Source organism: Salpingoeca rosetta (genome assembly GCF_000188695.1).
Source record: "Salpingoeca rosetta unplaced genomic scaffold supercont1.14, whole genome shotgun sequence".
Lineage (NCBI taxonomy): Eukaryota > Choanoflagellata > Craspedida > Salpingoecidae > Salpingoeca > Salpingoeca rosetta.
Genome location: NW_004754920.1, coordinates 723,509 through 736,008, shown reverse-complemented (window position 1 = coordinate 736,008; position 12,500 = coordinate 723,509). Strand labels below are relative to the sequence as shown.

The following is a 12,500-nucleotide window of genomic DNA, read 5'->3' as shown; positions in this document are numbered from 1 at the left end:
AAGGAAGAAGGGGGGGGGGATCGTGAACGAACGAAACTTAGCGAAGTCGCTCTACTCGCTGCGTTGTATCAAGACAGAGAATGACAATCATAAACAAGCGAAACGGAAGACGGGAGGGACAAAGTTAAATGACTTGAGGAACAAACAGCACGCAATACACCACCAACAACCAGGGTCTTGAATCAGGACTGCGCTGGTGCGCCTTGGCCTTGAGCGGGGGGATATCCAAAGTAGCCCTGCCAACCCAAGCGCAAGCCACACGGTGAGCAGATGCTGACATGAAAGGCATGTGCAGGGAACAAACAAGGGCAAAGCAAGCACTGGCGCACGCTCTTTCAGACAAATGAGTGCATGCATTGTCGTACCTGTGCATTGTACCACTCCTTGTATTGCAGATCTGGTTGATGAAACACAAAGCAACCATCAGAAGCAATCAGCAGCGAAAAAAAAACGATTAGCAGGAGCAGGAGCAGGAACAACAACAAACAACAAACAACAAACAACAAACAAACAACAACAGCAACAACAGCAACAACAAACAAACAACAACAACAACAACGTTAGGTGCGTTGGTGACATTGACACCAACCGACAGCACTAACCCCCCCCCCCCCCCCCAGGTGCCGCTCATACCAAGCAAGCACTTACATTGCTCGTGAGTAGGATAGCCGGGAGGGACAGCCTGCTGCTGTTGCTGCTGCTGCGGCTCCGAGGTCGCGGGAGGCTTCGACGTCGGCGGTGGCGGTTGCTGATGGTGGGTTGCACCAGCAGTCGAGGCTGGCGGTGGTGGCTGCTGCCCTGGCGGTGGTGGCGGTTGTGTTGGAGGTGGAGGCTGGTTCTGATAACCGTACGGGTACGAGTAGAAGTTGTTGGGCGGCTGCTGACCATAATAGCCACCATACTGCCCGGGCTGCTGCTGCTGCTGCTGCTGTTGCCCAGGGGGCGGTGGTTGGCCATGGCCCTACACGCGTCATCACCAAGAAAACACCACAGACAGCAGTGAGAATCGCAAGGCGAAGCGGACGGCATTTCGGACACAGAGCCAAACAAACAGGTCATACACACACACACACACACACACACACACACACACACACACACACACACACACACAAACATGCGGGGAAAAATTACGTACAGGAAAGCCGCCGCCGAAGGATGGCTGCTGTTGCTGCTGTTGCTGTGGAGGGAATCCACCCGGCTGAGGTGGCCGCATGCCGCCGGGCGGGCCGCTGTGTGTGTGCAGAGCGTGATTGGTGGTGTGGTGTGTGAGTTGGGGAAGGGCAGACCAGACAAAGACGCAGCAAACAGCCCGTGTTCGTGGCTGTTGGAGGGGGGGGGGCTTTCGGTCACCTTTGCATTGCCCGTGGCGGAGGCCGGCGATGGGCATCCAGCTTCTCCTGAATGAGCCGTTTCGCGGTGGCAATCTGTTCCGGGTCGCCCGAGATCCAAAACGTCTTGTCACCATTGACGGCTGGCTGCGCTCGATCAAGCTCCACATGCGCACCAGACTGCTGCATGATCATGCGGATGGATTCTCCGCCTGCGAAATGTCGTGGGTAAATGCCAAGACGTGGAGCCGACAAACACATGAGAAGCTGGACGGGCACTCCGCGGCAACAAGAAAAGCAAGAGAAAAAGCAACGCGCGTGTGCATTTGCGCAACGAGACACCGAACAAAAGCGAACGAGCAAACAAGTTGACAAGGCAGGAGATAGAACATCATGTTTACCTCTGCCGATGATGAGGCCAGCGCGCTCCTGGGGAACTGGCATGGGCTCTCTTGGACGGTCATCCCGTGGGCGTGCACTGCTTGTGCTCACCTCAGCCTACAATCAACAAGCAGCACCACACAACGGACAACATGAACAAAACAAAACAAAAAAGGCCGCAAGTAGCACATGCGCTCGAGCCATGCCATACAGCACACACGCACCCACGAAACACAACAAGGGAGAACCCATCTCCGTCATACACACACAATGCAAGGATCCCTCTTTCTTCATACACTCTCGCTTGCACACGCCACATCAGAGAGCAAAGCGTGTGAACGCACGTCTTGGATAATGTCCATGATCATCTTCTCTGCCGCCTCAATTACAGGCATGGTGCCGGTGATGGTGGCAATGCGGAAGTCCTGGTTCGTCTCTGCAAAAATGATACACATAGCACAGCAAGCAGATGTACGTCGTGGTGATGAGAACAGCACGCAAAACCGCGTAGTGGGTTGACGGGAAGCAAACCTCCCACCCACGCACAGCGGAGAGGCCGCAGCCCGAACATACACAAGAGACAAAAACGAAAGAACAGATGGATGGAGAGACAAAGAGGCAGAGGAGTGTAGCAAGGCTGACTGACGCTTCTGTCACGGGAAAAAGTGGCAACACGGCAAAACGCCATGGCAGCACATGCACAAGGCAAGGCTGCGGGCCGACAGAAGCGCTACTTAAGCCCAAACTGTAGGATTTGATCTCTGCTCGCACCAACGTGAGCACGCCACGACGGTCCAACAACAACAGCAACAGCAGCGCCAACAAGCGTGGCCACTGCCGTGCAGTGCCGTGCAGGGTGAAACCACAAGCACGCGACTAGTCCAAAATGGAGCAGAGCGGCCATGTGTGGAAAACCCCAAATACGTGGCGCGTGCCCGATATGCAAGGATGCAAAACCGGGCAGCGTGGTGCGAGCATTTCAAAACGAAGGAGGGGGGGGGAATTGAGGACAGTGGGTCACACAGACACAGCGCAAGCCAGGAAGGAAGGCGATGTCGACCGAAAAGGAAAAAAAAAACCAATCACAGCGTAAAATGCAATCAATCAAGGCAAAGAGGCTGGGGGAGGGGGTGTCAAGACACCAGAGACGTGCGATACAACTGGTGGGGAGAGTGGAATGGGGAAAGCGACACGTGCAGCAATGCCTTGTGGCCAGGCTGCCAGAAGCACGCGGCAAAAAGCAGACCACAGACGTGGGGGACACGGGCGCGAGGGAGAAGCAAGAGCCGATCGAGAGATGCCAACAATAATGCCACGGATAAGAGCGCATCTGCACTAAACTCACCTGGCTCAAACTGGACACGGGCGCCCGACTCTGCTTGAATCCGCTTGATGGAGTCGCCTCCTCGCCCAATGACCCGCCCAACAGCGACGCGCGGCACTTTGATCTGCGGCATGAACAACGACGCACACGACACACATGAGAAAGGAAAAGGAACGGAGGCGGGGGGGGGGGAGGCAAGGTGTGAGGAAATGGGCCATGTGAGCGTAAGAACGGTGAAGGGAGTTCGGTGGGGGAGAGGGGCACACCGAACGAGCATGCAAAGACAAAGATGCACACGTTGATGGCACGCCTGCCAGGATGGGGCGCGCAAACGTGCATGAGGGGCTCACCTCGACTTTCTTTGATCTGTACGCGCTAAGGTTGTTGACAATGTCACCACTGCTGAGGCCCATGGTGGACGGGTACATGGGGTCATGCTCCGGCTCTGGGTCAATGAGGTCCTTGACAAGCTGCTTTGCGCGCTCAATGGCGTCGCGTCGACCCGTCATGCGTAGCGGCTTCTCCTGCGCAAACGGGTCGTCCTGGATCACTTGTAACCTGGCCCCGCTCTGCTCCTGCAGCCGGTTGATCGTCTCGCCGCCCTTGCCAATCACCATCCCGACCTTCTCAGACGGAATCGGCATGTTGTCAACCTCCTCATCAGGCCTGTTGTGGAGCACATGCCACATGCCACAGGTCACGGTGTGTGTGTGTGTGTGTGTGTGTGTGTGTGTGTGTGTGTGTGTGTGTGTGTGTGTGTGTGTGTGTGTGTGTGTGTGTGTGTGTGTGTGTGCGCGTGACAGGCAGCATGTGCGCAGGTCAGTGAGGGAGGGGGTGGCTGCAATCGAAGAGATGAATGGCATGCCATCATCTAGTATGCGCGCAACACCCACACCCACACGCGCGCGGTACATCTGCAAACGACATGATGACACAATTGTTTTTGCGCAGTACACACGTCTCACGCACCCGAGTTCGCCCTGCTGGGACTGTTGTTGCTGGTGTGGCTCCTGGCCTGGGGGAGGAGGGCGCATCGGCGGGGGCATGCCGGGCACGGGCGCCATCATCTGGGGTGGCTGCTGCTGCCCTGGCCCCGAGGGAGGCGGCTGCATGGCTTGGTTGGGCTGGCCAGGCTGCGAAAGAAGTGGGGGTGCCTGGGAAGTGTTCGGGCCGACACCGGGGATGGGTGGCGGCGTTGAGGAGCTCGGTGCGCGTTTCCTATCTGCAAAATGTGTTGGTCCATTTAGAGAAGGAGGGAGACAAGCAATGGTCACGGAAGAATAAGAACAAGCAGAAGAACAGGAAGTAGCAATCAAAAAGGGGAAGAAGAACAAGAAGAAGAGCAAAAGGGTGAGCAATAGGGAACATGAAATAGGCACACGTGTCGACCACGTGCAGCATGTGTGCAGAAAGGCAAGACGGCAGCCTACAGGCATCCATACAGATGCACATACACATGCATGCATGTGCCAGTCAACATGAGCTTTCCAAGGCCACACAGCACGCACCGGGCGCGCCTTCGGGCTCCTCGGGTCCGCGCTTCACCAGCGGCATCCCACCGGCCGGGCCGGGTGGCTGGTTGGGCATGGGAGGCCGCTGCTGCTGCTGCTGCTGCTGTGGCATGGGCGGTCGCTGCTGGTGCATCATGGGTGGCGGCATCCCCATTGGCGGGAACATGTGTTGTGGTGGCAGCGGCTGCTGTGGTTGGGCTGTTGACGCGAAGGTTCGTGCCAGATGGAGATGTGAGCGGGTGCGGGGTGGTACGAGTAGGGGTGTGGGGAGGGGGGTTAGACACGGAAAAGAAAGAAAGAAAGAAAGGAAGAAAGGAAGGAAGGAAGGAAGGAAGGAAGGAAGGAAGGAGTGAAAAGACGAGGAAGGGAGGAAGAGGAGGGAAGGAAGAAAGGCGCTGTAATGCCAAAACATACATGCATACATACATCCATTCATTCATACATACATACATACACACACACATACATACATACACATGCATGCAAAAAGCTTACTTTGTTGGGCGCGCGCAGCAAGCTGCAAGAAGGCATCAAGGCGATGCAACGCAACACAACACACCGCGCCAACGACACAGGTTGTCCATTTGTGAGGGTTCAGCGATACAACAAGCAACGCAAATCGGGGACAACGCAGGCACTCACGCAGACACACAAACCCATGACACACGCAAGATGGGTGGGTGGCGCCAAACACCGCCACAACCACCATCACCACCATCACCATCACCATCACCACGTGGCGCGAACGTGCGAACGCACCGCTTTCACAGTGGCGAGCGCCGACAGAAAGTCGTTCTGCGTGTTCCCACCGGACCCGTCAGAGGGTGGCGGTACGTTGTTGAAGTCGCCCATGCTTGGATTGACAAGTTAACGGCAGTTGCTTATGATACGACCGGGTGTGAACGCTTCGGCAGTGTGGCGCGTGGACGCGATGATGTGGGGTGAGGTGAAAAGCAAGCAAGCAAGCGTGTGCGTGCGTGTGTTGTTGCAGAACAGTGCGCGGCGGAGAAAAAGCCAAAGCCGGGCACACGTGTGCTGGCAGTTGTGGAACGCAAGACGAAACAAACCCACAGGACGACAATTTGCCATATCTTGCACACATCGCCAAGAACCCGAGTGAAAGCGAGAGAGGACAGGAGCACAGCAGCAACACCAACCGCAACAACATGGACGACATACAGACGTTGATGCAGATGGGCTTCGACAAAGCCATGGCGTGCGTGTGAGTGTGCGAGTGTGAGTGTGTGTGTGTGCATGTGTGCATGTGTGCGTGTGAACGAGTGTTGTAGGGTTGTGTGAGTGACTGAGTGAGCGAGTTGTGTTTATGTGTGCGTGAGATTGCTCGATGTGCAGTGGTCATTGATGCCTGCACTCGCAATAGCTCCATACGTTTGTGTGTGTGTGTCTGTGTGTGTGTGTGTGTGTCTGTGTGTGTATCTCTCTCTCTCTCTCTCTCTCTCTCTCTCTCTCTCTCTCTCTCTCTCTCTCTCTCTCTCTTTCTGTGCCTCTGTCTCACCCATGCAGATGGCGTTCTTAGAAACCCCAACCCGCCGCCGCCCCCCCCACACACACTCACACACACACACACACAACTCACACACATGCACACACACACATACACGCTCGCCCGTGTGTAGGGAACGGGCACTTGCAGAGACACAAGGGCAAGGTTTGGATGCTGCTGTCAACTGGATTTTCAGCAACCCTGCACCGATGGCCCAGAGCGGTGGATTCACGCTCGGCTCTGGCTCTGGTGGGCAACAGCAAACGTCTGCAGGCAGCACTGGCGATGCCACGGCTGAACAGCAGAGCGCTCAGCAGCAGGGACAACAGCAGCCAGAACAATCACAGCAGAATGCAGAGGGAGAGGCGCCAGCTCCAAAGAAGGCGCTAACAGAGGAAGAGAAGCAGGAGCAGGCAAGGAAGCTGCAAGAGAAGATCAACCAACGCCGCATCCAGCGACACCAGGAGGAAGAGAAGCGTCAGCTGGAACAACAGAAGAAGCGCATGGAGTCTGCAAAGGCATGCATCACACTGCGCATATGCGTGTGCAAACTTATGCTTGTGCTTGTGCATCTGTGTGTGTGTGTGTGTGTGTGTTCTGTGTTTGTGCATCTGTGTGTGTGTGTGTGTGTTCTGTGTGTGTGTGTCTGAGTCTCAAACTGTCCCCTTTCCTCCTTTCCTTTGCTTTCTTTGCATTCTCGTTCTCGTTCTCTTTCTCACACGCTTTCTTACCGTCTCCTTGCACGTGTACGCACTTGTTCTTCATGAATGTAGACGCTCTCGCAGGCTCGCCGGGAGCAGGAAGAGCTGGAGATGAAGCGCATTGCTGAGCAGAAACGCAAGGAGGTATCCCACGCTCGAATCAGTACCATATGGCTCCGTGTGTATGTGGGTGTATGTGTGTGTGTGCGTGCGTGCGTGCGTGCATATGTCCGTCTGTGTTCGTCTGTGTGTCTGTGTCGGTGTGCACTCGCGCGTTTGCATGGCCACACCCGCGGACATGCTTGTCCGTGTTTTGTTCGTGTATGGTGTGTCTCCTTTCGTGTTAGTGCTCGTGATGTCACTCAGCTGAAACCCATGCCGTGTGTTTGCGGTCCGCAGAAACTTGAGAACAAACGACGAAAGGAACGAATCAAGGCAGAGCTGGAGAAAGACAAGGCAGAGCGGTGCGTGTGTGCCCACGCACTTACAGCCCCCCCCATGTGCTTGTTGTTTAACTCGTCTTGGCAACAGACACACTATCGTGGCATCTCTGTTGTGATCATGGTCCCACATGTTATGCCTATCTCGCCACCTGCCTGAAGTTACGTTTTGTGGTTTGAGACCCCTCTCCCTCCCGGCGTACACACGCACGCAAAGAAAAGACTGATGCTCCCCGGCTCTCCGCATGTCCTCATCGTGGTGAACCCTCTCTCCCATCCCCTCACCCCTCACCGCTCCCACACCATCACGTCGTCACCGCTGCCTGGAGCAGTGAGGCTGCACGAAAAGAGGCGGAGCGCCAGCAATCGCGCCCGTCGTCGCTTCCCGTCGCCCCAACGCCTGCAGTCACCGCGCCGCCATCGACAACAGCCACGTCCTGTCGCATCCAGGTGTGGTGGCTGCTTGGTTCCTTCCTCCTTGTTATGATGTTTTTGCATGTTCGGTGTGTTTAGTTTGTGTGTTGTGCTTTGTTTTGTTTGGCATGTTGGGTGGTGAAACATCATGTGACTGTGTTTTGCGGTTCCGCCCGTTGGACCGAGCCCTGCTTGCCCCTCCAAATACTAAACGTTACGGCTGCCCGTCAAAACCGATCTCGCCATCATCATCATCATCACCTCTGTTTTCGTTGTCCTCACCTCCAACACACACACGCGCCACCTTCTTGTGTCGTGGATGACAGGTGCGGTTGCCGGGTGCACAGCCCCTGCGTGCAACATTCTCGCCTGACGACAAGCTGCAGAAGCTGGTGGGGCACCAACGCTTGCTGCTGCCTTTGCTTTCCTGTATTCGATCACACACCAAAACGCACACACACACACACAATGACGCGATCGCTCTCTCTCTCTCTCTCATAGCACACACACACACACTCCAACGTATGCAGTTTGATGTTGTGAGTGCAAGCGGGGCGGCGCCGGCCAACTATTCGCTGATGCAGACAATCCCACGCCGCTCGTTTGCCCCAACAGCAGACGCAGACACCTCTTTCAGAGATGCAGGTGTGTGTGTGTGTGTGTGTGTGTGTGTGTGTGTGTGTGTGTGTGTGTGTGTGTGTGTGTGTGAAGGCTGTTGCGTGAACGTGTCAGGCAATCCCTTCAGTGCGTGCATGGCAACTTCTATGCTGCAAAAGGGTGCAAGCCCCATTCCTACTTGTCGTTTCACACGAATGTCTGTGTGCATTGCTCACACCACTGCAGGTCTCGTGCCGTCGGCGTCGCTGCACCTCAAGCCTATCTTGTAATCAACAACTGTGTTACATGCTGTCACCTGCACACATATACGCAAACGCATTCACAAACAAACACACACACACATACACACGCTATCGCCATTGAGGTCACAGCACATCCCTCGTCTTTTTCTTGGTATTCGCCATACACCCAGTGCTTGGGTTGTTTACCCTTGCTGCCTACTGCACACGACATTACATTTTTTGACAAGGACAACGCCACGTGTAACTAGCGAATTCGTTGCTTCCAATAGAGCACAAGCTGAAAGAGAAGGACGCACGCACACAAACACAAACGCACAAACACATACACACAAACACAAACACATACATGCACACACACACACACACTCAACATGCACACACACGCACACGCTCAACATGCCCCCCCCCCCCTTGGCTAGAGGGTGTTTGGTCCGAGGAGAGAGACGACCGCAGACACGGCGGTTGCACTCGCTTCCACAAGCTGCTGTTGCTCATCTCCATCTCCAGAGAGCAATGCATCGAGTACCCGTCGTGTTGCAGTGCCTCTCACCCTCGTCCTCCTCTGGTCACTATTGTTGTCGTCATCGTCGTCGTCATCGGCGTTGGCGACATCGTCGCTGTCATGAGGGGAAAAGCTGCTACCGCTGCCCGTCACAGCATCACCATCACCATCACCATCACCAACACAGGAAAGGATGGCCTCTGCTGTCTGGTGCGCCTTCAACAGCGTCGCGTTCGCTGCGATCGCTTGCCCGCTCTGCAGACCAGCCAAGCCCCGCACAGACAAGCACGCGTCCACACGCGCCCCAAAGAACGCCCCGTCATCGCCACCATCGCCACCACCATCACCATCACCATCACCATCACCATCACCATCACGAGTGGCGTCATGGGGTCCTGCGTCATGCAGTTGTGCTTCGGGGATGAGCGCAAGAACGCCCGACAAGAGCGACAGCGTTGCCAGCAGCGGCCCCTCAAACTCAATCGCAATGTCCCAGCGCATGCTGGCGCTGGTGCTGTCATGCAGTGCCTGCCGCACTTGCCGCCGCTTCGTCTTCATCACGCAGCCAACAGCACACGCGTCCTCTGTTTCCTGCACATCTTCACCACCACCAACACAACCCTTGTCAGCATCCGGTGTGCTGGCGAACACAAGTCGCGTGCGTGTCACGATGTGTTGGTCTGCAAGTGACCCCGCACGGTCCGCATTGTTGGCTGTCATGTGCACGGCAGACGGCGATGGGTGTGGCGCCGCCGTCTGTGTGCTGGTGTATACATCGCACTCGTGCTGACGATGTGACATGTCTCCTTGGTTCTGCAGCAGCGACAACAGCAGCGCCTGTCACGCGCACACACGCACGCACAGGAGGGTAGCTGAACGGCTTGACTCACGATGCCGTGTGTTGACACAAGATGCAAACACATGAACATGCATTCGTGGCCACACACGCATACATGTACACACTCACACACGCATACATATGCATACAAACACTGGTACACACACGCATACATGCACACACACACACACCCGCACACCTTGTGGACGGTGGCTGCCAGCGCCTCTTGCTGTCGTCTGTGCGCATCGGTCCTCTTCTGTCGTTGCTGTCGCTGTCGCTTGGCTCGCTTCGCTGCTGGAGAATCCAACACCACCAGCACCTCATCTGCATCACCGGCAGCGCCGTCAACATCAACATCAACATCAACATCAACATCAACCTCGTCGTCATCAGCTGCCCCCTGCACATCACTCATCACAACACTAGCATCGTCGTGATGGCTTGCAGCTTTGTTCGCCCCGCGTGCTGCCGTTTCCTCGGTGCATTGCGGTACAGCGGCAAGCAACGCGCGTACGAGCTGTGCACTTGCGCACACGTGTGCGCCAAGCCGACATGTGTGCATGAGCGCGCGTGCGTTGTCGCCACCACCGGCCCCTGCGCCGCTGCGAACGCGAAATGGTGACGGTGACGGCTGACGTGGTGCTAAAGGAACAGCATGACCTCCGACCACATCCGCGGTTGCAGCTGCGTCGTGACACGGGATGAATAAGCGGTCACGTCCCACGTGTCGGCGTGATTGCTCGTGCTGCTGCTGCTGCTGCTGCTGGTGGTGGTGGTCGTCGTTGTCGTCGTTGTCTGCAGTTGTGGGCGGCGGCTGTATCAGGCGTGCAAACTGCCACGCCGTCACGATGTCCTGCAGCAGATTGGCATGCACCGTGGGCGATGACCGCTGCTGATGGTGATTGTATTGGTGATGATGATGGTGGTGGTGGTGTCGGGTTCTGAGTGCCTCGGGTGTGTGCTCGGGTGCAGCTTGCGCGTGTGCGCGTGTGGTGTGCTGGCCTGATTGCGCCATCCATGGCGCAGCAAAGACGAGAGTGACGCGAAGCGAGCACGGCAGCGCCGCGAGAGACGGCAGAACAACACGAGCGCGCCACGACTGATGGTGGTGGTGGTGGTGCAGAGGGGAAATTGCATCAGGAGTGATGTGAAATTGAAATATTGCACGCGCAAGCGAGTACTGGAGATGGGGAACACACAGCACGGTCATCGGAGCTCATGACTGCATACGTGCATTGCTGCATGCATGGGTACGTGCATGGGTACACGCGCACCTTGGATGCTGGAAGGTCGTGTGGAAGGGTGTGAGAGCGGCAGTGGACAAGAGCATCATCCCCGCACCTCCTGATTCATGTGCAGGCGAAAGGAGCAGGAGAGTGTGTGAATGCGGAAATGAGGTTAAAGAGAGGATGTGTGTCTGCGTGTGTGCGTGTGTGTGCTTGTGTTTGTGTGCCTGTATTTGTGTGTGCCTGTATGTGTGTGTGTGCATGTGCGTTTGTATGTGTTTGTGTGTGCCTATGTGTGCGTGTTTGTGTCTCGCGGCAAGGGTGACAAGAGGGGCGTGCGCGTAAAATGGGCGGAAGGATAGACTGCACGCGCATACATGTGATTCTCGCGCGAGACGAAAGCGGTTATGCGCACACCTGATTTCAATGACTGCTTTCCAGTGCCGAGTGGCGACCATCTGACACAGGGTGGGGGGGGGGGCAGGTTGGTGCACACAAAGTCATGCACACATGCATACATGATGCGAAAAAAGTATTGACACATCATCAGTCGGAACGGCAAACGGCGCACTTGCACAAGAATGCACGCAACACGCACGCCCACACACACACACACACACGCACACACACACACCCTATCAAACAATCATACATTCACTTGACAAGCAGAACACAGCGCAACACAACGTACGCACCTGATGCGATGTGTTCGCGATGCGGACTGCAAGGGCAAAGTACGCGGTTGCATGATCAAAGTGGGATGTCCACGAAACGGAGAGCGGGGCGCTTTGACCTGAGCCCAGAAAACAACCAATTGGGCACGAATATAAATACAGGTGAGAGCACGTGGGTATGCGCGAGGAACATCAACATGTTTGAAAACAAGAAGTGGCTGGAACCACACATCACACTCTCCACCCGACACGCGTACATATGCACACAAACACACGCACACGCAGCATGTGCGCACCAGATTGCTTCTTAACAAGAAGCTGTGCATCGCGCAGAGCACGAAGGCGTGTGTCCTGAAAATAGAGTTGGCAATACAAGCAACGGTTGTGTGCGTGTGTGTGTGCGTGTGTGTATGTATGTGTGTGCGTGTGTGTGTGTGTCATCATACAGAATTATGAGTGTGCACACATGCCGGAACCAACAGATGTGAGCAGAAGCAAAGCGGGAGGTAGGGTGGCACAACCCGCACATGTAACAATATTCACACCATTACGCCATTCGCGCTACGTACGATGACAAGTGAGTGCTGTTGCTGCGCTTGGAGTTGTTGCGCGACGGCGGAGAGCTGACGGAGAGCAGTGAGCGAAACAGACGCCGCATTCACCGTCCCAGCAATACCAGCGGCAGCAGGTGGCAAGCAAGCAACCTGCATATCACACGTGTATCACGCATGCGTCGACAGTGAGACGGACCTTGCACTGGCAAACGCATGCGAGTGTGTGTGTGTGTGTGTTTG

General features: G+C 55.8%; 3 protein-coding genes across 3 annotated transcripts in view; 1 reads left to right on the top strand and 2 right to left on the bottom strand.

Annotated features, from left to right (window-relative positions):
• PTSG_12419 (uncharacterized protein) overlaps positions 1 to 5,592 on the bottom strand; it is a 6,074-nt gene extending 482 nt beyond the window's left edge. The window contains exons 1-13 of the mRNA XM_004993093.1: positions 5,307 to 5,592; positions 5,043 to 5,064; positions 4,545 to 4,745; positions 4,006 to 4,258; positions 3,387 to 3,702; positions 3,058 to 3,160; positions 2,057 to 2,148; positions 1,733 to 1,829; positions 1,354 to 1,543; positions 1,139 to 1,232; positions 649 to 961; positions 366 to 397; positions 1 to 236 (exon numbers count right to left, since the gene is read on the bottom strand). The exon at positions 1 to 236 is cut by the window's left edge and continues 482 nt beyond it. Of these exons, the coding sequence (XP_004993150.1) occupies positions 183 to 236; positions 366 to 397; positions 649 to 961; positions 1,139 to 1,232; positions 1,354 to 1,543; positions 1,733 to 1,829; positions 2,057 to 2,148; positions 3,058 to 3,160; positions 3,387 to 3,702; positions 4,006 to 4,258; positions 4,545 to 4,745; positions 5,043 to 5,064; positions 5,307 to 5,399 (1,860 nt within the window). The 5' untranslated portion in view covers positions 5,400 to 5,592 and the 3' untranslated portion in view covers positions 1 to 182. The remainder of the gene's footprint in view (positions 237 to 365; positions 398 to 648; positions 962 to 1,138; positions 1,233 to 1,353; positions 1,544 to 1,732; positions 1,830 to 2,056; positions 2,149 to 3,057; positions 3,161 to 3,386; positions 3,703 to 4,005; positions 4,259 to 4,544; positions 4,746 to 5,042; positions 5,065 to 5,306) is intronic.
• Positions 5,593 to 5,615: 23 nt separating this feature from the next.
• Positions 5,616 to 8,737, top strand: PTSG_06259 (uncharacterized protein). Its single transcript, XM_004993092.1, has 8 exons — positions 5,616 to 5,763; positions 6,185 to 6,569; positions 6,825 to 6,896; positions 7,152 to 7,216; positions 7,525 to 7,642; positions 7,933 to 7,998; positions 8,137 to 8,251; positions 8,450 to 8,737. The coding sequence occupies exons 1-8, from the start codon at positions 5,714 to 5,716 to the stop codon at positions 8,491 to 8,493; spliced, it is 915 nt and encodes a 304-aa protein (XP_004993149.1). The 5' UTR covers positions 5,616 to 5,713; the 3' UTR covers positions 8,494 to 8,737.
• Positions 8,738 to 8,881: 144 nt separating this feature from the next.
• Positions 8,882 to 12,500, bottom strand: part of PTSG_06258 (uncharacterized protein) — a gene marked incomplete at its 3' end in the record, with an annotated part of 6,899 nt that continues 3,280 nt past the window's right edge. Inside the window, exons 11-17 of the mRNA XM_004993091.1 lie at positions 12,276 to 12,410; positions 12,003 to 12,057; positions 11,728 to 11,825; positions 11,450 to 11,490; positions 11,081 to 11,150; positions 10,006 to 10,905; positions 8,882 to 9,805 (exon numbers count right to left, since the gene is read on the bottom strand). Coding sequence (XP_004993148.1) covers positions 8,882 to 9,805; positions 10,006 to 10,905; positions 11,081 to 11,150; positions 11,450 to 11,490; positions 11,728 to 11,825; positions 12,003 to 12,057; positions 12,276 to 12,410 — 2,223 coding nt within the window. The remainder of the gene's footprint in view (positions 9,806 to 10,005; positions 10,906 to 11,080; positions 11,151 to 11,449; positions 11,491 to 11,727; positions 11,826 to 12,002; positions 12,058 to 12,275; positions 12,411 to 12,500) is intronic.

Coding starts and splice junctions, on each gene's coding strand:
- PTSG_06259 (XM_004993092.1), top strand. CDS start 5,714: ATGGACGACATACAGACGTTGATGCAGATGGGCTTCGACAAAGCCATG. Junction 5,764..6,184: donor GGCTTCGACAAAGCCATGGC/GTGCGTGTGAGT, acceptor GCCCGTGTGTAG/GGAACGGGCACTTGCAGAGA. Junction 6,897..7,151: donor CTGAGCAGAAACGCAAGGAG/GTATCCCACGCT, acceptor TGCGGTCCGCAG/AAACTTGAGAACAAACGACG.